We start from the raw sequence: 25,959 nt of genomic DNA on the forward strand, positions 1-25,959 counted from the left end.
AAAAAATGCTATCATTTCAGCGGGCAGAAAAGAATTCAAAGAAGGAAACAGGGCAATCGCAGCACTCTCGTTTGTTGGCAGTGCTGAAAATGCCCATAATTTGCCTCTATGCGTGGCGCTATTTTCACAACAGAATTCGAAGCCTTTTCGCACTTTCGCCTGTTTTTTAGAAAAGAACCTAAAAAGTACATTTCCGGGCAAAATGCAAAAAAGTGAGCATTTTTTATAAGTGTTTTGGTGAAAACCCCGAACATAGTACTCACCTTAAACTCGTGTTTTTCACCAAAACACTAAATTGAAAGTACTAAAATATATATGAAAACGATTATATTTTTATTATGCGCTTCACAGACTATCAGTTATTCCGGACGGAATGTCGGTGTTTGTAAAGAATCTTACAGTGTGTCGTATCGATACGACTTGTCGGCGATGACTAAATAATTGGTAAATGTGTTATCGATCCCATAAACATGCAGCAGTATTGATTATGCCTTCGGACTTAACTTATAATGTGTCCAATATATGGGATATGTTCGACACGAGCACTGTCGTCCGGAATAACTGATAGTCTGTAAAGCGCATAAGTAACACTAGAATACATGGTTTTAAAAAAATGAATTGTTGCTTTGAATCTTCAAAATTTTGTGCAAATAAAATTACAATATGACGGGGGCATTACCCTGCCAGCATTTCAAAGTTCCATTTCAACCTCATCGTTACCACAGACTCGTAAATGTCACTTCAACCATCATGAAAAGGTACATCAAAAAGTACATGCAAGTAATTTGCCATCCCTACTGGTAAAAAAGCCATTTTTTGTGAAACGCCAAGCGCAACCAGCTTGTTATATTTTAATTAAATAAAAACGAAAATAAAGTTCTGAAAACATAGATTATACGCTTAAAATTGTGAAAGGTATATTGGTGAACAATTTGGTGATTTTCCAAATGGAATAAAGTGATTGTTTTTCAGATATTTTACAGACACGCTGCCTCCATGGAATAAAAACACTGGTTGATAGACGCAGCAACATGTAACTCGCTACTTGTAACTCAATATCATCATTAATGCCAAAAATTATGTTAAATGTAATGTGATAGTGGTATAAATGTTATATTTTTAAGAATTTGTAAATGTTTAATCAAATTAATAAATATCTAAACAAACGTGTTTTACTCGACCACAATGATTCTTTTACAACTATCTTAAAATGCACTTTTTCTGATTGTTTGGAGGGTCCCTTATTGGCGTCGTTCTAAATTGATCTATAAAGGCACCTAATAATTGCACTCATGCGAAACATTTTTGTAGTAACTTGGCGTGGTACAACTTCTTAATAGTGACGGCGCTTTTCCGACGAGTTTTTGATGTCGTATATGATTGTTTTCGACGTAGTGGGGATTCTCAAAAGAGTCCCCAAATTCAAAAAATGTTGGCAGGGTAATATTAGAAAATAATTATTTCACCATCTTTTTATGTGGAGTTTCACTGGTGAAATTAACTTAGTACCTTTATATTTCACAAAGTGAGCAACATTGCTTATTTTTGTGCTGATACTGTGGTTTTCAAAACAAAAACTGCAACTTTAAGAGCACAGGAATGGCATCACTGCCATATATGTCAGATATGAATTAATCGATCTTTCTTACATATCGATAACAAAATTCTGTTCTACATCTCAAAATATATCATCACTATGGAAAAATAGCGCCAATTTTCACGTACTATTTCCCAGCCAACTCCTGCTTCATAATAAATCTCATAAAAGCTGAATAAAATTTATAAAAAGTACTCTAAGATGAGTCCACAAGAAAAAGCAAATAATGATTCAATTGATGATGACGCTGAGTTATTGGCCTTGGAGAAGATACTGGCCGAAGCTGAAGATCAGGAACAAAAATCTACACCAGCATCTAAAGAATTAAAGAAAGATGATAACCAAAGTAAGCAATCCAGCGTGCCTCGTCTACGGGAGGATAGCACATTTGCTGATGCTTTCAGCTATGAAGTAGATACACAGCTGGCCAAGAAAGCTGCCAAAGAAGCTGAAACACGTATGGAAGACGTAGACTCTTCGGATGATGAGGAAATAAGAAATTTTCTTGAGAGAAAATACAATGAATATGGATCTGATGTCAACAAAAAACTAAAACAGAAAAGTGAAGCTGCCAAAGAATCTCGGATTGAGAGAGAAGTGGATGCAGCAATAAAGAAAAACGAGGTAGAGTCAAAATCGAATGATTCCTTAGGCATGCATGTAAAGAATCCTCATAATCCTGTAAAAAGACAATCACTTATAACGAATTCCTTCAAAGCAACACCTAAAACTCAAGAAACTGCAAGTGTTACTTCAGTAACTTCAAAGACACCATCTATATTCGCCAGTACTGAAAGTTCGGTGTATGTGGATCCTATCTTTGGTTTGCGCATGCGCAATCCATTGATTTCGAGTACACTGTTGAAAGAACGAATGTCAGGTCGTCAACCTGTTGCTTTCTCTGCCATAGCCTTTCACATTGAAAGAGGCGATCTTACCAAAGATTGGGTAATAGGCGGTGTAATTACTCGTAAGGGTACCACTCAAATGACTAAAAAGAGTAAACCATACTGTATATGGCAATTGTCCGATTTGAGAGGCGAAATGAAGACAATATCTCTATTCCTTTTCAGTGGAGCCTATAAAGAACTATGGAAAACTGCACAAGGTACATGCATAGCAGTTCTCAATCCTACCATATTTGAAAAACGAGCCGATAGTAAAGATATTGCTTGTTTGTCTATAGATACGGCCGCCAAGGTTATGATATTGGGCCAGTCTAAGGATTTAGGGGCTTGTAAGTCATTGAAACGTAATGGTGAAGTATGCAATGCATTAGTCAACTTGAGTGAATGTGACACTTGCATTTTTCACATGAAATCGGAATTCTCAAAAATGTCAAAACGTTCTGAATTGCAATCGGCCAATGCGGGTAGAGGTTTGCAGGATTTACGCAATAAAGTACTTGGTAAATCTGAAGTTTTCTACGGTGGCCAGTCGTTTACAGCTGTACCGGCACGAAAAAGCGCTAAATTGACTTCGAAAGACAATCAGAGGATAAGCAGTTTGTCTGAGTATGCCGTCTCGCCTTTTGCCGGTTCCGTAAATCACACATCGAAACCCAAAACTGATGTAGCCAGTATTCCTTATGCTGCAAGGGAGGGTCCAGTCTCCAAAATCGCCGGTAATGTCGAATTATCAAGAAAACAACGCTTAAAAGATTTGGAACGATTGCAGATTCTGCAGGCGGAATCGGCAAAAAGTGGAATGTCTGCACCTTCTAGCCCTGTAGCTAGTCAATTGGAAAAAAGTAAAAATAATGATTCCTTGTGCAGTCAAAAGCAATCACCGCCTCCTACACCAGCCTCATCAGGATCATTCTCCTCGCCACTCACATCTGTTCCGGAGAAATTTAAAAATCGAGAATTTTCATTTACTGCCAAATCACCCACTCTATCAAAGGACAATTTCTGTTTGGAGGTGAATATAGGCGAGAGAAGGGCTTCACTGGCCAAACAAAAAGCTTTAGATATTCTCAAAAATAAACCAATAAAGAAAATCGATCCAAATTCAACCCGCGGTACAAAGGATGGCAAACGAAGAGCCATCGATGAACTCAACGAAAAATTTATGAGTCATGAGGCCAAGAAACAAAAAGTGGACGAAGAACAAAAAGAACAAGAACGTAAAAGTCGAATCCAACGTATTATGGATGCCTCATCATCACACAGCAATCTAATTGATATGCGTGAACGTGAAGAACAGGAGAAATACTTTAGCAAATTGGAGAAGAAAGAGGCTTTGGAAGAGAAAATGTTACAGACCTATAAAATGCCTTGTAAAGCGGTTATATGTAAAACATGCAAATATACAGCCTTTTCGGCTGCGGATCGTTGCAAAAAGGAACGACATACTTTGAAGGTTGTCGATGCTGAGAAACGATTCTTCCAATGTAAAGATTGTGGAAATCGAACGGCCTCTGTCTTTAGACTTCCAAAAACATGCTGTTCAAACTGCCAAAGTTCTAGATGGGAAAGATGTGCAATGATACGTGAACGCAAGGTAGCGAATGGTCCTGAGGCACTATCATTGCGTGGCGATGAAGAAATGTTCATTGGTACAGTATCTGGTAAAGCAAATCTAAACTTGGCTGTTCCCGATGATTAGGTAATATATTTTTACTATAACTTTTAGCACCGTTTTTTGTTCAAATAGAAAAAAATTAGTTTTAATTTTAATACGTTCTTCAAATATTTCAACATTAGTTACTAAGGCGTTTTAATGTTTTTCAATTATACGACAATAAATCTATATAGATAATATTATGAAAGTTTAATTTTTCTTTAGAAAGCTTTCAAAGATTTTCCTTCTAATCTTTGATATTTTCTTTGCTCTCTGCAGATAATGATGCTATAATGGCAACAATAGGGTTGTTATGATTTTGTCTAAAATAATACAAAAAGAATTTCGCAAATTTGATCTTTTGAAAAGCCATTTGCAACTACATAAGGAATGGAACATTCAAGAATTGATGTAAGTTTTTGTTGTATCTTAGATATGCTAACTATTATATATCTTAAAAAAAAAAACTATCATAAAGTCTGTGCTCTGTTTCTATCGCGGAGCTTGTCACAAATTGCAGTGGCATGAACAGATGACTTGAAAAGGCTGTCGAATGTTATCCCGAAAATCTTGGGTAATTATTTACCTGATCGAAATTTCCTCATTCACACCATTAACTACATGGACGGATAAGCATCTGTGGAGTCGAAGTAAAGTGCGTAACTTGGCTTTTTCCTCTTTAGTGTACAAGTGCTTTATGTGATTGTGTCTTTTTCATAAGTCCATAGAATATGACTGAATTATTTGCGTGTCCATGCAGATCAAAAGTTTTCTCTACAATATGTTACATTTTTTACACCATCGGCGGTCTCACACAGATATCCATACACACACAAAAAATGTTTTTCGGATTCAATCACGAAAATAATTGATCCAATTAATTTTTTAATTGAAATGTTTTCAATCACGAAAATGATAATATCAATCACAGATTTAATTGGACATTTAAAAATACTTGAGTTTGATTAAAAAGTTAATTGTATCAATTAATTTATTAATTGAACATTTTTCTACTTTAGTCGACTTTTTAATTGGAAATATTTTAGTGATATTTTTTTCTGTGTATCATTGCTTGGGACAGAAAATTTCTTCGGCTGCTCTCAAATTCTCGTCAGGAAATACAATATTCGGAAATTTTCTACTTTCGCGAGAAATCACCTCTTTGCTGTTCGACCAAATGCAACACAATCACACTATTACGCTTGATCTCTACCACAATTTTTTTTATTCAACACTGGCACATATACCCTTCGAGTCTTGTGAACAATACACCCGAAAAAAATTGTCTGTAGGTACAGCAGAAAAATCTGTTAAAGAGCAGAAACTATGGTGAAAAAAGCAAACATTGTGGATTTGCAAAAGAAAGGTTTCGCTCTAGGTTTCGCTTTAGGAGATATAAGCAAAATAAGTTTTTCATACATACATTTCGAATTTTTCGGGATTTGGTTGGAATTTTTGATTTTCTAGGGGTGATCACGAATTAGGCTACCTTTCGCTCTAGGACGCATAGTTAAGGAGATACGAGCAAAAGAAATCGTATAACAATTTCGAAGTTTTCAGAAATTGGGTGCAATTTGGATTTCCGAGGGGTGATCACGAATTAAGCTCCTTTTCGCTCTATGACACACAGTTCAGGAGATGTTTTTCATCTAAAAATTTAGAATTTTTAAAGATTTGGGTGGAATTTGGATTTTCTAGGAGTGATCACGAATTAAGATCATTTTTCGCTCAGGGACGCATCGTTAAGGAGATATGAGAAATAGAAGTTTTTAACCCTGCTACTATGTTAGAAAAAACTTACAGGTTTTATGTTGGGGTCATATCATGACCCACACTTAATTTTGTAAAATAAAATGAAATGTGTATCTAATTAAAAGGTTTTTTATAGTTTGGGATCATCGGAATAGGTTGTTACTGGAATTTTCTGTCGTTGAGACGAACATACCGTTTATTTTGCCAGTTATGCTTTTATTGAAAGTTTTTCTTTAATGAAAAAATTTACACTTTTTTAATTTACTCGCGCCTTTTGGTTGTAAAAAAGTTGTATGTAGGTGGTAATGGGAGCTACCGTGGCGCAATGGTTAGCATGCCCGTTTTACAAAGGGTCATGGGTTCAACCCCAGTTTCGACCAAACACCAAAGTATTTTTTCAGCGGGTGGAATAATATACCTTCTGCTGGTGACATTTCTGAGTTTCAAAGCTTCTCTATGTGGTTTCACCGAAATGTGGAACCACGTGCAGATTTGGATTCATCGCCCCAAATAACTATAAAAACAATATTCAGTTCTTCATCAACAGAACCATAAAAAAACTAACTTATTACATACAAACATTCACCCATTAGAAAATGTAATTTTTATACGGAAATCGCGATTTACATATATCAATTCAGTAAATCGTGAACAATATTAAAAGTCGTGCACCGATTGTAATGAAATAAAGCTCATTTTATTCGAAATATATTAACCTAACTATTTCTGAACCAAAACTGTGATTTTCGACCCATTTTTATTTTGTAGGAATTTTTAAAGAACAAATTTTTTTTTGTTAAAAATTTCAATTTTTTTTTTTCAAAACTTAAACGATATCTCTAAAACTACTTAGAAAATTGAAAAGCAATGTAAAGACGGCTTAAAGATAATATTCTTTGGGATTTTCGGTTTGTTTTTATTTAAAATGGTGAACCGTTTTCAAAATTTTCCAATATATGTAGTGAAGTGCCTTAATTATGAAAATAACGGTATATCTCGAAAAGTCAAACTGATGGATAAAAACCAAGTGTATATTTGGATTCAGCGACCTCAAATTACTAAAATTTGCTATAAATTTCAAATCAACACAAAAAAGTTCGTGTTTGTTCCCCTGTGTAATATATGGGGTCATAAAATGACCCCAACCTGTTATGTGTATACACCAAGAATAAAAAGCCCTACGAACATAAAATTTTAACAAACCCTATTGAATTAAGTACATTTCACCAATTCATGCACTGAGTAGTAAGATCTTTTAATTATATTCCACCACAAAGAAATGGGGTAATAATAAATTCGATTTGGGTCATCAAATGACCCCAACATAATAGCAGGGTTAATATAAATAGTTAAGGAGATATGAGCAAACGAAGTTTTTAATATAAGTAGTTAAGGAGATATGAGCAAAAGAAGTTTTTAAAAAATTTTGAATTTTTCAGGATTTGGGGGAATTTTAAATTTCCTAAGGTGCATAGTTTAGGAGATATGAGCAACAGAAGTTTTTTGGGTGCATATACAAATTTTCGAATTTTTCTAGATATGGGTGGAATTTTGGATTTTCTAGGGGTGATCACGAATTAAGCTTCATATCGCTCTAGCAAGGATTGGTTAAGAGACATGAGCAAAAGAAGTTTTTCATATTAAAACATTCATACAAAATTGGGTGGAATTTTGGATAACTCGATAAGAATTTTAGTTTGACAAACAAACAGAATATGTCTCAAATTAAGAAAAAAAAAATATTGCATTCAAAAGTTGTTAAGAATATTATAGTGCAGGAATGTACAAAAAGCTAATTTTAGTTCTTGAAAATGTATTAGTCAATATTTTAGAACCTAAATATTTTTGCGGAAATATAACACCAAAACCCGACTTTTTCTATGAGTGTATTATTAGCACTCATTAACATCAAGTTGCTGTTATTTCTATTTTTTTTCTCTCACGAATATTTGGCACGAACGCTACAATTCTTGGTATATTCCCTATTGCGTGGTCTTCTGATATTACAAAATTGAGCAACTAAATGAAAATGAAATGAAAATTCCCTTGACGTCACAACTCGTTAAAAAGTTCCCCATAGTCTCGCGCAGGCGCAGGCTATATGCCATGCGCCTTTGGCTGCCGGGGACGTCACGACCATTAGCCTTATTTGATTAAACGATTTATGGTGCTTTCGAAAAATATCAATACCAAACATTTCGGGAGTTCTTCCTAACACATTACTTTTAATGTACATCCAAAAATGATCCTCTAATAATGAAGTTAATTTTCACTTCACATGAAGTGTTTTTGTAAATTTGCAAAAAAAAAAAAGAAAGTTGTACCGATCTATTTCTGGGCAAATGTTGAATTTATGATGAAATATTATTCTTCAAAACGTCTTCGCGTAGAGATAAAATGGAAAGAGTTTAGAAAAATTTTATTTTTTAAACGTTTCCCTTATTTTTTTTAAATGAAATGCGAAATGCTGAAATAATATCATGTCTAAAAAACTACTGCGACATTAATGCAGCGGATGCTTAAAAAGATGGCTTCCTCCTTATGACAAGCCTAACATATGTAAAATGTATTGCTTTTCAGCCAAATTTGCTCCACTTTCGGATCCAAACAGAACATTGCTTTTGCTTTTTGGGCTACGATTTTGTTTACTGGGAGTCAATTGGAAATTTCGACATTTATATTTCTAACAATGACAACAGTAAATGATTCCACAAATACACATACTTTAGTATTCTTTATTCGATTTTATATTTTATATAATTTTACAAAAAGAAATCGATTTTTTTTCTTAATTTCGAAAGAATTTTATTTTTATTATTTGACTATATTATATAATAATATCTAAATACTCGTATGTCGATATTTGATTATCTCAATGGCCACACCGGAAAAACTCTAACCAGGACCTTATATTTGTAGAGCACATGAAACGAAGATAATAAATAAATAAATAAAAATTAATAAATAAAATAAAGCAATTTTAACTAAATCGATATATAAAACACTTGGGCCATAAAACTTAGATAAAATCAGTCTATCAATCTAAACAAAGACTCTTTCCTACCATTTAAGCTGAACTTTCATTTTGTTCATTCACGTTAAGTATACTTGAGAACTTAAAAGATATAGTTTTAGATATTTCAATTTTGTCACAATTTTCCGTCATATTTGCTCTGGCTGTCATGTCCATGTAAGAACGCCCTCTTTTTACTGGTACCGAATACACTTCTCTGGAAGGTGTTCCAAGTGACGATTTACGTAAAGTCATAGGGAATCTTAGATCATTTTCGTAACGTGAACCTAAAGTCGCAGTCCTTGAATCGTTGAAAGGTCTGGGCATATCATAACCAGGTGGTGGTATAAAACTACTGGAGAAGGAGAATGTATCGCGGCTGGAACAATCCTGTATGTCATATAATACTTTCGGCGGCTTCCATAAATGATCCAATATATCCGGTTCCTCCGAATCAAAATCAATTTCATCTTCCTTTGCTACTGCATTATCTGCTTCTTGAATGGTTTCTTGTTCACGACAATAGGTCGGATTGGAGAATGATTTTGTTTCGTTTTCCAAAAATTTTATATTGTTCCCCAATAATTTTTCGAATTCTGAAGCTAAATATTTAAACGATGGTCTGGCATTTGGATCATCCATCCAGCATGTCCTTACTACCGAGTATCTGAAATTTCGAAGATTTTGGTTGGTAGGTTAAGTTGAACAAACCTATAAAGGTAATCTCTTACATTTCATCAGAACAGTTTTCCGGTTTCTCCATACGGTATCCACTTTTAAGTAAATGATATAAATTTTGAACTGGTATGCCTGGATATGGGGATGCTCCCAACGTAATCAATTCCCAACATAAAACACCAAAGGCCCAAACATCAGATTTCGATGTATACACATTATCGGCCAAGGATTCCGGAGCCATCCACTGGAAATTAAAATTATTAGAATTAGAATAATACAAATACAAATTTTGTATAGAATAAAAATTAAATAATAAAAATTTTGACGAAATTTTCTATAAAATAAAAAATTCGGCAAAATTATCTATGAAATAAATATTTCGAGAACATTTTCTACATAATAAAAATTTCAATTAAATTTTCGATAGAATCAAAATTTAAATAAAAATTGTATAGAATAAAAATTTCGACGAAATTTTTTATTGAATAAACGTCTCGACAACATTTTCTATAGAATTAAAAATTTCGACAAAATTTTTTGTAGACTAAAAATTTCTACGAAATTTTCTATAGAATAAAAGTTTCGACGAAATTTTTTATAGAACATTTTCGGCGAAATATTCTATAGTATTAAAATTTCGAGAAATTTTAGAATACATTTTTTAAAGAATAAAAATTTCAAAAAAATTTTCCATAGACTAAAAATTTCGACAAAATTTTCTATAAAATAAAAATTTTCTAAAGAATAAACATTTCAAGAAAATTTTCTATAGAATAAAAATTTCGACGAAATTTTCTATAGAAAAAAACCGACAAAATTTTCTATAGAATAAAAAGTTCGACGTAATTTTCTAAAGATAAAATATTTCGATGAAATTTTCTACAGATTAAATTTTCGAAGAACTTTTCTATAGATTAATATTTAGAATAAATGTTCTATAGCATAAAATTTCGACGAAATTTTCTATAGAATAAAAATTTCAATAAGTTTTTTTTTCGTAAATAATAAAAATTTCGATGAAATTTTCTATAGGTCGAAACTCTGATTTCGTTGAGAATTTGATTCTCCACAAAATACCGTCTTTTATAGAAATAAAAAAAAATTTGATAATAATTTGACTGTAGAATGGAATCTACAGTAAATTAATTCTTTACTCTGAATTTGTAATTAATGATAATTTTGCAAAATATACCTTAACTGGAACTCGTTCCCTTGATCTCTTCAAATAGGCATCATCTTCATAGACATCTCGAGTTAAACCAAAATCTGATATTTTACATATATGCCCATCGGCCAAAAGAACATTGCGAGCGGCCAAATCGCGATGGACCAGCTAAAATTGAAATGAATTAGGAAAAGAGTTATTGATAAAAAAATGAAGTTTTACAAACTTCTATCCTTTTTTAGTAATTGACATTTACCTTAATGTCCGTTAGATAGGTCATTCCCTTGCAAATCTGCCAAGCAAATGATAAAATGCTGCGTACAGTCATGGGCTCCATGCCATCGGTGAATTCTGCTCCGGTATATTCAATTTTCCGGCATAATCTCAAGTAACTACGTAAAGCACCAAAGCGAGCATACTCTATAATCAATAAGGGAGTATCACCTTTAGTACAGGCTCCCAAAAGCTTAATAACATTCGGGTGGGAGACTTCTTGCAGTAGTTGAAATTCCGATAGAAGAGCCATATATTCCATAGAATTTGCTCCCTTCTTTAGCATCTTAACTGCGACGGTGGTTACACCTGGATTCCCGCCTATGTCCGTGGCATAGCCTTTCATAACTTTACCAAATTCACCTTCACCCAGTAGAGAATCTAAGACCAAAGATTCTCTTGGAAACTCCCACTTTGAATCCACCACCGAGCTGTGGAAAGTATAACTATTTTCCAGTTGAACCAAAGGTAGAGTTCCACAATGAGTTTCACAATTGTCCAAAAGATCTTTCCTCATTCCATCGCCTCCAGCCTCATTGGCTTTCCTACGTTCTCGTGCAGCTTTAAGAGCCCCTGCCCGAAATACCAGCAAACAGAGGCAAGTGAGCAGCAATAGAGTTGGACATGCAATGGCTAAGACCAAACATGTTTGATTGCATTCAAAACCTTTCAACAAAATCGGTGCTTCGGTTCCGATCTTCTGTGGTTCTTCTTTGGCAGTTGTGTTCGATAGAGATGAGTTTTCCGTAACCACTGGCGGTTCGGATCTAAATGCATTTTGTTCAACTTTGGTTTCTGTTTTCTGTTGTTTACGCCTTTTTGGTTTTGGCTCATCGTCGTCCATGGGAGCACATGCACAATTTCCATTATCTTCACATGTACATGTTCCTGAAGCGGAGGAGATACCTTTACGTTTATCATTAGTCGCCAGGGGGCTTAAAATTCGATTACCACCAGTACAATCCTGTGGACAAGCAAATGTGTTAATCTCTTCCAGTGGATCACATATATTGTCCGGGCAGAAAGTGGCATTTGGTACACAAGATGCATAATTGGAACTAAATCGAGCATTATTCGTACCACGCCACACACAACTTCCTCCATTTGTGGCCAATCCACAGAATGACAGACATTGTTTACGGTATTTGATTTGGGCGCAAGTTTGACTTTTCGACTTGACTTTGTGTTCACATGTGACATTCGAGGGACGCCCTTCTATCAGATGGACATTGATGACAAAAGACCGTTGGTGTATATCGTACCAGGTGACATTAAGGCTAGATAACAAAGAATCAAATAATTGACAAACATTAAACATAAAATAAATTGTGAATTAATTTTTTTATAAAATTTAAAAAAACAAAGGAATTTATTCGTTTCAAAAAGATCAAACTTAATTTTTTGTAATTAATTCAATTATTATTTCATTTGAATAATTTATGTTAATTACTTCGTTTATTCTTAATTAATACATAATTTCGTGATCAAAACTGCTTGGTGTTATCAGACAAAAATACAAATAATTCTATTGTACTTACAAATAAATTGTTTCCGGAGCAAATTTTAATGCCACAATATCCTTAACGTAAATGATACCGGCAGCTGTGGTTATTCCAAAAGCATCACTACGATCTTCGACCAAAGTAAATTTCAACTGAGGCAATCTAATGAGATTTCGAAAATCAGCCGGTTGTGTCACTCGATACATTGGCTGAGCAGTACGATAGACAAATACATCCTTTGGATATGTATTTGGTATACTCCGTGTTAAGGTTCGACCATAACTATCTGAACTCATAAGTTCTGTATCTTCTGTGTTCACGACATTCATTTTGCGATTCTGTCTTGAACGCATAGGCAAAGCCTGTGGATGATGAGCTTCGATTATAAGCTCAGGGTCAGTTTTTAAGCAAATCTTTGCAGTAGTCTGAAAAGAGAGAGGGACAAAGTGAGTAGGAATTATTTATTCTCTATATGTTTTTGAGCTCTGCCCCCAAAATTATTGAGAATCTGTTGAATGAATTTGAAATATCGAGAATTAAAAATGTTCGAGGTCATTTGTTAAGGTTTTTATGCAGTGTCATGGTGACTAAAAGAAAAAAAGGCACAAAGAATGTTCCCTTGTCCAATCACTGGTAACCATCCAGAAATAATATTTTGCTCTTGAAACATGTTTGAGGTGACCAAATTTATTATCTGGGTGTGTTTCTGCGCGAACAATTTTTGTTGGATTTAAATCATCTTGAAACACCCATACAGTCGACTGCTGTTTACATTCGAGCTCATAGGAGTAGATCCACGATTTATCACCTGCCACGATATCATTAACGTGTTTCGAAGTAAGGCGAGGGTATTTTTGAAGCATTTCTTTCAACGAGCTTTTTTTTGAGCGATTGACAAATTTTATGGGCTCAAATAAAGGGTGATACGGTCAAAATTTGGTCAAGGGAAAACGCGTGTAAATCGGTGAAATCGTTTATTTAAAAAATCTAATTAAATTTCTTTTTCAAGTTCAATTAGTATAAAATACAGGAAAAATATTCAGTTAGGCTTTCGCTTTTCCAAATCCGAATTGCCGGGCCTCACGCTTGACACCTGCCATCAGATTTTGTACAGCCACCTTGTCCACCTTCTTCGCCGCAGAAAGCAAGTTTTCCTTGAACTGCTGCTCGTCCTTAGCAGTTTTTTTGGTCTTCTTTAGGTTCCGCTTGACAATAGCCCAGTATTTCTCAATTGGGCGCAGCGTTGCCAATTTAGCTTTTTTCCCGCTAGATTTGGCTTTTTTTGAAGACGTTTAGCGGGAAAAAAATGCATTTAGCTTTTAGCTTTTTTTCTGGCTTTTTTTCATGACCCTTTTAGCTATTTTTGGCTTTTTTTATTTTCGACATGTTTCTATTGAAATATGGATAAATCGTCGTTTTTATCTAAGCCTTGCTGCAAGTATAAGGGTTTTCACATATTTCAAAGCACAGTTGAAACATTAATAATGAGTCCAGCCATTATGCGGGCATTTTTGTAGCAAATACACCTAGTTGTAAAGTTTTTTCGTTATATACATAAAAGTTATCGTAAACTTTAAATCTACTATTACCATACAAATTTGTTAGATAAACTGTCAGTAAATTATTGGGAATATTATCATTTGACTCGTTTATCCTTTTTATGTTATTATAATATTCTAAAGTTATTACGATATTACTAAATTAAAATAGTAGATGTGAATAGCTTTGTGCACTGAAAAATATTGTCGTCTCCTTAAAATACGAACGCGAATTTTGGTTATAATAGCATTTGTGAATTTCTTTTATGTTTTCCTTGTCCAAAAGACGACAAAGTCGTTTTGTCCTTATAATTAAGCGATTCAACTTAAAAATGGGTATGTTTTCATGAAAGAAGGAAGAATTAATGAAATAGTCTTTAAATGTGAGGAGTTTTTGCATCTTAACCACAAACCAAAATAGCGTTCAAAAATAGAAGATGTTTTTCAACACTTTATTTTAAAAACGTATATATACAATAATTTCTACTTGAAGTCGAGTCTGAATTTGGAAATTTAAGTTGGCGTTAGCACGTTTTTAAAGCACTTTGATAGGCACTTTGATAGTATTTTCTACAATTTAAATAAAAGTAATGTATTTCGAATTTTTCACAATTTCAAATCCAAACTAAAATTTTATTTAAAAAAATGACAAATCATTTTTTTACCAAATCCAAAGCATTTATTTATTCATTTATTATTTTAAAATAACAAGTAAATAAAATAGAGGTGTTGGGAAGGTAGCTCCCACAAAACGAAGGACTTCCAGTAAAAAATTTGTGATAGTAATCAAAATGTATCGAATACGCAAACAGAGCTAATATGCCTTAGATATTGTTACAGTCTCACAGAAGTGGAACTAAAATGAAAATAATATGCATTGTAAGTGAAATAAAGCCTTTAAGTTTGTTAAATTTCAATCAAAAATGTGACTTTTGATACAAAAAAATTTAGCTTTTTTTCTAGCTATTTTTTAGCATTTTTTAGCTTTTTTAGCTATTTTTTTTGGCAAATCTAGCGGTTTTTGGTGAAACAATTCTGGCAACGCTGATTGGGCGGATCTCTGGCGTGTTGGGAGGGTTCTTGTCCTTGGGAACCACCTGCACGTTGTTGGCGGCGTACCACTCCATGGCCTTTTTACCGTAATGGCAAGAAGAAGAAATGCGGCCAAAACAGTACGGAACAACCGTGTTTCTTCAGGAAAGGCAGTAGACGTTTATTCAAACACTCTTTCACTTAAATTTCTTGGTTGACAGTCCCGGAAGCTATGAAAATGTTGCTTTTCAAGCCACAGGTACAGATGGCTTGCCAAACCAGATATTTCTTTGCGAACTTTGACAGTTTTATGTGCTTGAAAATATCTGCTTCCTTTCCCCTTCCTTTTGCCGTATAAAACTCCTGTCCCGGAAGCTGCTTGTAGTCGGCTTTGACGTAGGTTTCGTCGTCCATTACCACGCAGTCAAACTTCGTCAGCATCGTCGTGTACAGCCTCCGGGATCGCGCTTTGGCCGTCGTATTTTGTTTATCATCGCGATTTGGAGTCACTACCTTCTTGTAAGTCGATAGTCCGGCTCGTTTTTTGGCTCGATGCACGGTTGTAGACGATACACCTTATTTGCTGCATCTCGGAGTGAGAGGTTAGGGTTTCGCTTGAAACTACCGGGGTGTTCAGGTTTTTTAAATGCAAAGTTGAAAGAAATACGTCAAGTTTATATTGACCAAATTTTGACCTTATCACCCTTTACAAATTATTTTTTTTATGCAATATTGAATTTATGCCGGACCCACTAATGCCTAAGATTCTTTCAGTCTCACGAAAGGTCACATGACGATCTTGCGATATCAATTGTCGCACAGCATCAATGGTTTGCGAAACATCAACCATCACGAAATTCGTCTTGGAGTGAACTACGACCTCTGTTGAATTCACCACACCATCCTAAACACTGGAGTTTCATCGCGTTAGATTAATCCAAATTTTTACGATTTGATTCCTTTTTTTGCGAGTAAATAAAAAGATTTATAATTTACTGTAAACAACAGCAATATGTCAAAAGGTTCTGAGTAAGTATAACCTCAAAAAAATTGAAGATTTAGGATAGAGCTGTCAGTAGGGAGATTGCTTAATACCGAAATATAAAAGGCAACCGTCGTAATAAATATTATGGAGGAATCCCATATAAAATTCTCTTCGAAGTCATAAGCGTAGGAAGGCCTCTGGGGAGGGGGCTTAGACCCCCCCAGAAAAATTTTAGCCCCCCCCCAGAATTTGAAGCTCTATTTATGATTTTCCATTTTTCAATAAATGTCAATAGTTTTTTTTTTAATTTTTATAAAAATTAAACAAGTATATACAATCGCACAAAGTGCCGCTAAAGGCTTTCTTTTTGGGTCTAAAAGTGGTGCAAAATTGGCGGAGAAGCAATGAATGTAATATGAGCTTGTCATAGGACAAATGTCCACCGTTTCAACTGCCGTTGCAATGAATTTGCATCACTTCTTAAGGTGAGATCCGAATTCAGTGTTTTGAATGTGAATTAAAAAATTTTGTGATATTTTCCCAAATAAATAATTTTTATATTGTTTTTATGATTTTTAATGCATTCTGACGCTTGTTTGAAACGTTTTTCCTCGAACAATTTCTAAAATTATCGATTTTTCTATAATGGATTTAGCAGTTTTGTGGCAAAATTTGAATAATTTGTACCAAATTATTTATTCTTACTCTTTTTTTAAACTATTTGAAAAAAAAGAAAACAAAAAATTACACATTAAAATATGAAAAAAATCAAGTAAAAAACTTCCTGTGTAGTTAAAATAATTGAGGACATTTTTGGAAGTTCTTTTAAAGTTGTGCCTTTAGAACAACTCACAATTTTTTTTGCTGGGAAAAGTGTGGAACTACTTTTAGTTGCTTTATTATAAATTAATTGACGAGTTATTTTGATGTCTAATTTTTTATTCAATTTTATGAAATAAAACATTAATTGAACCTATAACTTCAGTCTATAAATTTTTAGCTAGGGGGGCTATAGCCCCCCTTAGGAAAATTGTCTAGCTACGCTAATGTTCGAAGTACTAGACTATAGTTAAGTGCATCAGGAAGCATAAGACAAATGAAGGAATGCACTGGTGAGTTTGGGATACTCAGGGTCAAGCACATATGGTAATACTGCAGTACAACGATAATACTGGAAGACAACGTGATGAAAATTGCATGTTTCTCCTCTCAGTAATGGCCGCGACGTATTTAACTTTTCATTCTAAATACTTGTGCAAGATCCCTTAGAATCGTTGATTATAGAAATACGTTCTGAGATAGTAAAATATTTTCGTACTCCTATGAAGTATTGCCAGTATTTTTCTGGTTCTGGTCCCAAAAACTCCCTAATTAAATTAAAATTCTTTACGAAAATCCCCAATAAATGTTCGACAAGTTTTTATGAAAAAAAATATATAGAAATAGGCTCTGCTGTAGAAAATCAGTAATAATTAATCATTTATAGAATATATTCCGTGAGGAACAATGATGAAGGGCACCCTGAGAACGATGGCAAAAATTCATGGATTGGGTTTCGAATTGCTTCCCCACCCACCGTATTCTCCAGATCTGGCCCAGCGACTTTTTCATGTTCTCAAAAGGATGCTCGCAGGGAAAAAATTTGGCTGCAATGAAGAGTGATCGCCGAAACTGAGGCCTATTTTGTGGCAAAACCGAAGGAGTACTACCAAAATGGTATCAAAAATTGGAAGGTCGTTATAATCGTTGTATCGCCCTTGAAGGGAACTATGTTGAATAATAAAAACGAAACAAAAAAATGTGCTTTTCTTTGTTAGAACGGGGTCTTATCAGCCAACCTGTTATTTGTGGTCATAAAATACTTCAAGATTTCAAATTTCAGGCAAATGGAATAGGAAATACAGTTTCTAGAAGCCCAAGAACAAAAATCGGGAGATCGGTCTTTAAGGGGGCTGTACCATAACATGGACCCATACGGACCATTTTCGATACACCTCTTTATGGCCCCAAAATACCTCTAGATTTCCAATTTCAGGCAAATCGGATAGTAAATACAGTTTCTAGAAGCCCAAGAGAGACAGAAAGAAAGCGAATGCCTTTTGGAAGCCATAGTATATTACGAACAAGTGTAGTGGATTATTCCCTATTTCACTTAAATCATGGTTGGATAAATTACCGTGTTCTTAGCTGGTCCATCGATCGTTTTATCACTGGCTTGTAAAGCAAAACAATACGAAGGTTGACTTGCTATTCCATTACGAGCAAATCGAATTTCTGTAAAAGAAAAATACATTTATAATTTAATAGCTTATTTTGATTTAAAAAAAAAATGATTTCCAAAAAAAACTTACGGCAACTTATTATGGTATTCTTTTTCCTTGGATATTCTCCTTCATAGACATTGCAAACAGCACGTACCAAATCATTTGTGTCGTTCACAATTTTATATGTCTGATGAACATTTGTGGCAACTGAATCCTTATCCATGAATATTATTCTTTCGCCAATATTGTCATTCTGGAATAATGAAGGTAAATATTAATCAAGAAAAATTAAAATAAAGGATAAAATCAAGACAATACGCCCGAAAATTCAATCGGTCATAATGTCAAGTAACCTTCACCAAGGATCACATATAGACAAGGAAATTTTGTTGCCTTAGCAAAAAAGTCTGCTAGAACAGCTTTTTGGTTTGGCTATCGTAACAAAAAAAAAAAAAACAATATATATTTGGAATATGTCTTGTATTTGCCCAAAAAATCGAAAGGCATAAAAGTTATCAAAATATTTCTGATCTTTTTTAAAAGCTTTTAAGGGTATTGGAGAGCGGGAATATACACATAACTATTTTGGGTTCCTAAATATGCTTTAAATAACATTTTAAAGCTAAAATTGTTACAATTTGTTGTTCCCGACCCCGAAGTACAAAAATGTAATGTATACCGACTGCTGTTTTTAGCAAATTTTTTTCTATGAGTGTATAAATAAGCCAAAATCTAATTGTATGTATATATCACTTACCGCATTAAAGTAGGCACTTTCCACATCGAAATTTATTACCGCCGACTCATTTAATAACACCGGACCATTATCGTTACGATCGATTATTTGAATATTGATAAGCTTACGAAATTGTTCCGTACGATTTGTAGTCACTTTAACTAGACAATTTATATCCACCGATAAATTTGTCTGTTGTGCCATATCCAATGATTCAAAATCCAAAAGTTGACGTGTTATCAGCAAATTATTTCTTAATGAGAATAGATTTGAGGCATTTAGCAATTGATATTTCAAATCTAAATATGGGCAAAGATATTTAGCACCCCTTGGATTTAGGGATCCAACAAGAACGGGGTTAAAATTTAAATTTCCCTTTTTTTCGGACAACTGTATATCTTCCATAATAATGTAATGAGCCGAAGACCAAAAGCATATATTTTCCAAATCTTCACAATATTCTTTCTCCGACATAGGATTCACTTCCAAGGACATGTGTGACAATTTGCTGATATTCCGAACGTCAGTGGCCGTTATTATATATTTAGTGGATTCTTTTGGTGGTCTATAGTCGTCGCGTAAAAAGACTTCACCGCTGCTCCCGTTTATCCTTAGTAGGTCATTGTCTTCCATGGTGTATTTGTAATTCAGGGCAGGAGTATTTTCGCTAACCGATAAAACTTGAAATTGTCCAATAGGTATTTTTGAGAAAATACTTTGAGATTTTTCATTAAAAGGTAAATTCAATTCAATGTCAGTCATAGGGAAGTAGACCTCAAAACCTACAAGAAAAAGAAAATGAAAATAAGGCTTTACAAAAATACTGAACAAATTTTTATAAAAATATTTTACTTGAAACAAAGTAAACAGCAAAAAAATCTGCTGAAACAATAAAATATAGTTTCTAGTCTTCAATCACGAAATTAATTGAGCCAATTAATTTTTAATTGAAATGTGTTCAATCAAAGAAGTGATAGTATCAATTGAAATATTAATTGAAAGCCAATTAAAAAATAATTGCTAGCCAATTCAAAAATTAATTGATACTATTAATTTTTGTGATTGATTTTTGTTCTAATTAAAAATTTTTTGAATCAATTAAATTTTTAATTGAATATTTTTTAAAACTCAATTAAGACTTTAATTGAAACAATTTTCGTGAAATTTTTTTTGTGTGCTTTTGTTAAAACTTTTAAAATAACATTCTTTAAAATACATTGAATTTAAGACAGTTAAAATTTTTTTATTAAAATATTGAATTTAGCCCATTTTCAACAGAGAACGAACATATGTTCTTTCGGATTTCGAAATAATAGCCTTTTTTTAATAATTTTATAAACTTAAATATTGAACCCCAAATCAACCTCAAGCCTTTGCCCATGTTCACAGATACAAATGTCCTGATTCAATAACGAAATTAACCGATATAATAATTTTAATTAAAATTCCATCAAACACGAAAATCACAGAATTAATTAGAAATAAAAAGTATTCTTGATTTAAAAAACAAGTATATAAAGCAGTAAGTTCGGCCGGGCCGAATCTTAAATACCCACCACCATGAATCAAATATTATAGTGTTACGAATTTGATAATTATAGATATAAGTTTATTTAAATTAGTTTCCGTTAATTTAAAATTTCAAATTGTAACGATAAAATTTTGCTATCACTTGTTGGAATCATCTATTCATTTTCTAGTATTTTCCTGAATTTCTTTTATGTTCTTTTGTTTGCTTACCGAAATGTTAGTTCTTACTCTCTCATAGAATAGCAACCCCTTTGCTTTGTTATTCTGCGTTCTCATTTTATCTCATTGTCTATTGTCATTGTTGTTGTAGTAATGCGAGCATATATCTATGTGAGTGTGTATGTGTTTGGCAGCCACCAGACGAATAACTTAATGGTCGTAGATCCCTCTAGCATTGTCTAAGAATGTTCTGGCGTTGCCAGAATATTGTAGTGCTACCAGAATGTTCTCGTATTGCCACACCGTCATATATAAAAGCGCTCGCATGCTGCTAACGAGTCAGTCTTAATTAAAGCGTCAAACGAATAACTTCAGTGTGAACGAATTGTAAAGTGTGAAGTCATAGTAAATAAATTGTAGATTGTCGTTATTTAAAAGAACTGTGTTTTAATTGTCGGGTAATTAAAAACGCCTAAATATAAAAACGTAACAATTGGTGTCGGAAGTGAAATAACGAAAAAAAATCTACAATGAATTTTAATGAGCTTCGTGTGGAAGACTTAAAAAAGGAATTGAGCAAACTGGAGCTGCCGACAACAGGCAATAAGGCCCAGCTTCAAAAGCGTCTACTGGAAGAGTTTGAACGGCGTAATATGGACATTGCGACGCATGAGTTTGATTATAAGGAAGACATTGATGAATCAATACTCGTCAATACAAGCAGTGTAGAAACTCCATCTGTGGCTTCGAGTGTTGTGGATTACACATCAATGCTCAATGTTTTGAGCAAAATGATGGAAGAAAACTCTAGAAAAATCATGGATGAGAATTCTAGAAAAATGGAAGAAAATTCTAGAAAAATGGAAGCAAGTTCTAGAAAATTGGAAGAAAAATTCGACGAAAATTCTAGAATTCTCAACGAAAAATTACAACAAATTTCTGAAGGCATGGAGAAACGTGTGGACCATATAGAAAATCAAATTGTGGAATTGGATAAGAAAGTTCTTTCCGTGGATGAGAAAATTATGGTTCATGATGAGAAGTTTCTGCACATCGAGAAAAAAATGTCAGAGCTGGAAATTAAAGGTGGTCCAGTGCGCGTCATCGAGGGCTCAAAAATCAAAACTCCTGTTTTCGATGGCTCAACGTCATTTGATGTCTTCAAATTCCAATTCGAAATGGTTGCTTGTAGAAATTTGTGGAATGACGATGATAAAGCAATTGAACTTCTATTGGCATTAAAGGGCAATGCTGCTGATGTGATACAAAGCATTCCCGCTGCTTCTAGAAATAACTATAATGAAGTAATAGCGGCACTTCAACGCAAGTATGGTGGAGAGCACAAGCAGGACATCTTCAGAATGGAATTGAGAGGAAGAATCCAGAAATCGAATGAAACCCTACAAGATTTCGCAACAGAAGTTGAGCGGCTAGTGCTTTTGACATACCCAGGTGAGAGTCATCCTCTTGTGGACCGCATCAAGATTGAAACCTTCGTCAATGGAATTCGAGACCCAGATATAAAATGTGCAACATATGCGTCACAAAAGGCTACATTCGCTGAAACAGTAACATTCGCACTTGCACAGGAGACTGCGAGATTACTAGCGCGGCCTCAAATTCACAAGGTACGTAAAGTAGAGACAGAGTGTGATGAATCAAAGTCCGTTATTGAGTCGATGAAAGAGGCCATGAAGCAGGCAATGCAAGAAATGAAGCAAGAGGCAAATAAATCCCGGATCAAATGCTATAACTGTGATAAGCCGGGACATCTAGCTCGAGAATGCAAAGCACGACGCAAACGGTCAAGGTCCACATCACCATCTCCATTAAACAATAGCCATAAGAAGGTGACCCCACAGTCAAGTGAGTCACCTTTAAACTAAATCGAGCTAGTTCAGCGGGGCAAGAGCTGGCTCCCACAGACGATGGCCCCACCATCTCCATAGCAATAGTTCAACAGAAAAATAACAATTTAACTATTGCGGGTATTATTAATGGCGACAAGCGTACTTTGACGTTGGATACTGGTGCATCAAAGTCTATCATTAGATCTGATTTAGTAAAAGGAAAAGTTACACCACTGATTGGAGTCAAGCTACGCACGGCTACAGGGGAACCCGCAACCGTATATGGAAAGGTCACCGTAAAATTAACTATTGCTAACAAATCCGTTACTTATGATTTCATTGTGGCCGATATAGTAGACGAAGTTATAATTGGAGCGGATTTCATGATTGCTTTTGGCCTCAATCTGGATATGAAGCGTCGTGTAATGACATGGTGCGATGCCGAAATAACGGTAAACGTGGGATACGACGAGAATACACCTGTCAGACGTTTGACAACGAGCCAGTCAGAGTCTATACCACCGAATGCCGAAGCAATTATATGGGTTTCTATGAATGGAGATTGTGAAGTCGGCCAATTGTGGGTTGTTGAACCAGCAGAAAACAAAAGCAACAACATCTTGATAGCAAATGCCCTGGTAACAACGAACGAAGAGAGACTAATACCAGTTCGTGTCTTGAACATGTCTGACAATCATGAGCAAATTGCAAAATTTTCTGATATTGGAAAATGTACACCAGCCGAGGCAATAGTCAATTTGGAAGGCAACTCATCAAAGACACATGGAGCAGTGAGAAAACATCTAGAAGGGTATTTTGAGGCTTGGACACGTCATCTATCGCCGTCAGAGAGAAATAAAGCCAAGCAATTGTTGCGGAAAAACGCCTCTGCTTTTGCTTCTGAAAAGGGAAATCAAGGAAGAACATCTGTAGTGAAACATGAAATTAAAACCGCAGAAGAAAGGCCCATAAAACAGGCACCACGAAGTGTTCCCCTGGCAAAAAGAGACGAAGTTCAAAAGCTCATAAAGGAAATGGCGGAGAGTGGAGTGATCGAGCCATCATCAAGTCCTTGGTGTTCCCCAGTTGTGCTGGTCAAAAAGAAAGATGGAAGTACCCGATTCTGCGTGGACTACAGAAAACTGAATGATGTCACCAAAAAGGACAGTTATCCGCTTCCACGCATTGATGACACGTTGGACACACTAGCCGGAACAACATGGTTTTCTACGCTTGATTTGCAGAGTGGATATTGGCAAGTAGAGATCGCCGAGAAAGACAAGGAAAAGACGGCTTTTGGCGTTAATGGCGGTCTCTGGCAATTCAATGTAATGCCGTTCGGGCTCTGCAACGCTCCGGCTACCTTCGAAAGATTGATGGAGCGGGTACTGAAGGGGTTGCACTGGAAGTCGTGCTTGATATACTTGGACGACATCATAGTGATGGGCAAAACATTTGACGAGCACCTTAAGAACTTGAAAGACGTTATCCAGCAATTGTCAGCCGCTGGTCTACGCCTTAACGCAAAGAAATGCTCCCTTTTCCAGCGGGAAGTGAAATACCTGGGTCATCATGTGACTGCAGAGGGCATATCCACCGATGAAGACAAAATCCAAGCTGTCAGAGATTGGCCACGACCCCGAAATCTCCACGAATTAAGAAGTTTCCTTGGGTTATGTACATATTACCGACGATTCGTCCCAAACTTCGCCAGCATCGCCGCTAGTCTCCATAAATTGACGCAAAAAGGTCAGAAGTTCCAGTGGAGCGACGAACAGGAGGATTCATTCCAACATTTAAAAGAACTTTTATGTTCAGCTCCTGTTCTAGCGTATCCTATTCCGGGCGAAAAATTTGTTTTGGATACAGATGCTAGCGCGCATGGTATTGGAGGTGTGCTATCCCAACAGATAGACGACAAGGAGAAGGTCATCGGATATTTCAGCCGAACGTTGTCCAAGCCCGAAAAGAACTACTGTGTAACGCGACGAGAGCTGCTAGCCGTCATAGAGGGTGTAAAACATTATCATAAATATTTGTATGGACAACACTTCTTGCTCAGGACTGATCACTCAGCTCTACGATGGTTGCTCCAATTCAAGAATCCGGAAGCTCAACTGGCACGTTGGATCGAGAGGCTCCAAAGCTATGATTTCAGTATCGAGCATAGAAAAGGTGGAAAACACGGTAACGCTGATGCTTTGTCACGTCGACCTTGCAGTATAGAATGCAAGCACTGCTCGAAAGCTGAACATAAGGAGGAGATTGTTGATATTCGGCTGTTACACATCGAATCTGGGGTGGACTGGCCAACAGAACAGCGTAAAGATCCCATTTTGAACAAAATTATTTCGGCAAAGGAAGAGAACAAGAAACCCAGCAAGAAAGACATCGCAGCCGAAAGTCCACTTATGAAAGCATACTGGGCTCAATGGGATAGTTTAGTTCTAGTCAATGGATCCCTGCAACGTAAATGGGAAAGCGAAGATGGCAAGAGCAGCCGAAATTTGATCATCGTGCCGGATTCCAAAATAAGAGAAGTTTTGGCGGAGTTCCATAATGGTCCCAGTGGAGGTCATCTGGGAATAACCAAAACAGCCGAGAAAGTGAAGCAACGATTCTACTGGGTTGGATGCCAGAAATCAATTGCTGAATGGGTAGCCAATTGCGAGAAGTGCATGAAGGCGAAAGGTCCAACAAGGAAAAGTCGAGGTCCTATGCAAGAATATAGACCAGGAGCCCCGTTTGAAAGAATAGCAATGGACGTGGCAGGCCCTTTCCCAGTAAGTGATTCTGGAAACCGTTATGTCCTTGTGGTCATGGATTACTTCAGCAAATGGCCGGAGGTGTATGCAATTCCAAACCAAGAGGCAAAAACGATTGTGGATGTTGTCAACAAAAACTGGATATGTCGCTACGGTGTGCCGTCCGAGATTCACTCAGACCAGGGAAGAAATTTTGAATCGGCCATATTCAAAGAGATGTGTGAATCCCTTGGTATCAAGAAAACGAGGACTACACCATTACATCCACAATCCGATGGCATGGTAGAAAGGTTTAATCGCACTCTGGAGGAACATCTTCGAAAAGTAGTGGACAACGGCCAGAGGGACTGGGACGAGCATATACCAAAGTTTTTGCTGTCGTATAGATCTGCCATTCATGATTCCACCTCTCGAACACCGGCCAATGTTCTATTCGGAACTGAGTTGAAGTTGCCTGGAGATCTGATATTCGGCGCTAAACCTAATGAGCTCGCCATGGAAAAAAACAGAAACGACATCCCGAACACTTTCGGTGAAGTTCACGAATCAGTGCGCAAC

At 35.5% G+C, this 25,959-nt stretch overlaps 2 protein-coding genes and 1 long non-coding RNA gene across 3 annotated transcripts; 2 read left to right on the forward strand and 1 right to left on the reverse strand.

The window, feature by feature from the left end:
• Positions 1 to 802: 802 nt before the first annotated feature.
• LOC142224198 (uncharacterized) lies at positions 803 to 1,186 on the forward strand. Its single transcript, XR_012719065.1, has 2 exons — positions 803 to 915; positions 973 to 1,186. It is a non-coding gene; the product is annotated as an uncharacterized LOC142224198 (long non-coding RNA).
• Positions 1,187 to 1,679: 493 nt separating this feature from the next.
• Positions 1,680 to 4,367, forward strand: Mcm10 (minichromosome maintenance 10 homolog). Its single transcript, XM_075296535.1, has one exon. It carries the CDS (start codon positions 1,799 to 1,801, stop codon positions 4,202 to 4,204), a length of 2,406 nt encoding a protein of 801 aa, XP_075152650.1. The 5' UTR covers positions 1,680 to 1,798; the 3' UTR covers positions 4,205 to 4,367.
• Positions 4,368 to 8,773: 4,406 nt separating this feature from the next.
• Positions 8,774 to 19,858, reverse strand: Ret (protein kinase receptor Ret oncogene). The gene is made up of 8 exons (XM_075296534.1): positions 19,119 to 19,858; positions 18,449 to 18,614; positions 18,274 to 18,371; positions 12,579 to 12,967; positions 11,024 to 12,317; positions 10,795 to 10,935; positions 9,656 to 9,846; positions 8,774 to 9,591 (listed from the first exon to the last, which is right to left on the reverse strand). Exons 1-8 carry the CDS (start codon positions 19,728 to 19,730, stop codon positions 8,979 to 8,981), a joined length of 3,504 nt encoding a protein of 1,167 aa, XP_075152649.1. The 5' UTR covers positions 19,731 to 19,858; the 3' UTR covers positions 8,774 to 8,978.
• Positions 19,859 to 25,959: the final 6,101 nt, after the last annotated feature.

The sequence above is a fragment of the Haematobia irritans genome, chromosome 2 (genome assembly GCF_050003625.1).
Source record: "Haematobia irritans isolate KBUSLIRL chromosome 2, ASM5000362v1, whole genome shotgun sequence".
NCBI lineage: Eukaryota > Metazoa > Arthropoda > Insecta > Diptera > Muscidae > Haematobia > Haematobia irritans.

Bases quoted from the DNA above. Each gene is read 5' to 3' on its own strand.
- Ret (XM_075296534.1), bottom strand. From the start codon at position 19,730: ATGGAAGACAATGACCTACTAAGGATAAACGGGAGCAGCGGTGAAGTC. The intron at 18,615-19,118 runs GTAAGTGATATA...TCATTATTCCAG, and splicing joins AAAGTGCCTACTTTAATGCG to AATGACAATATTGGCGAAAG. The intron at 12,318-12,578 runs GTAAGTACAATA...TTTGTTATCTAG, and splicing joins GCTCCGGAAACAATTTATTT to CCTTAATGTCACCTGGTACG.
- Mcm10 (XM_075296535.1), top strand. From the start codon at position 1,799: ATGAGTCCACAAGAAAAAGCAAATAATGATTCAATTGATGATGACGCT.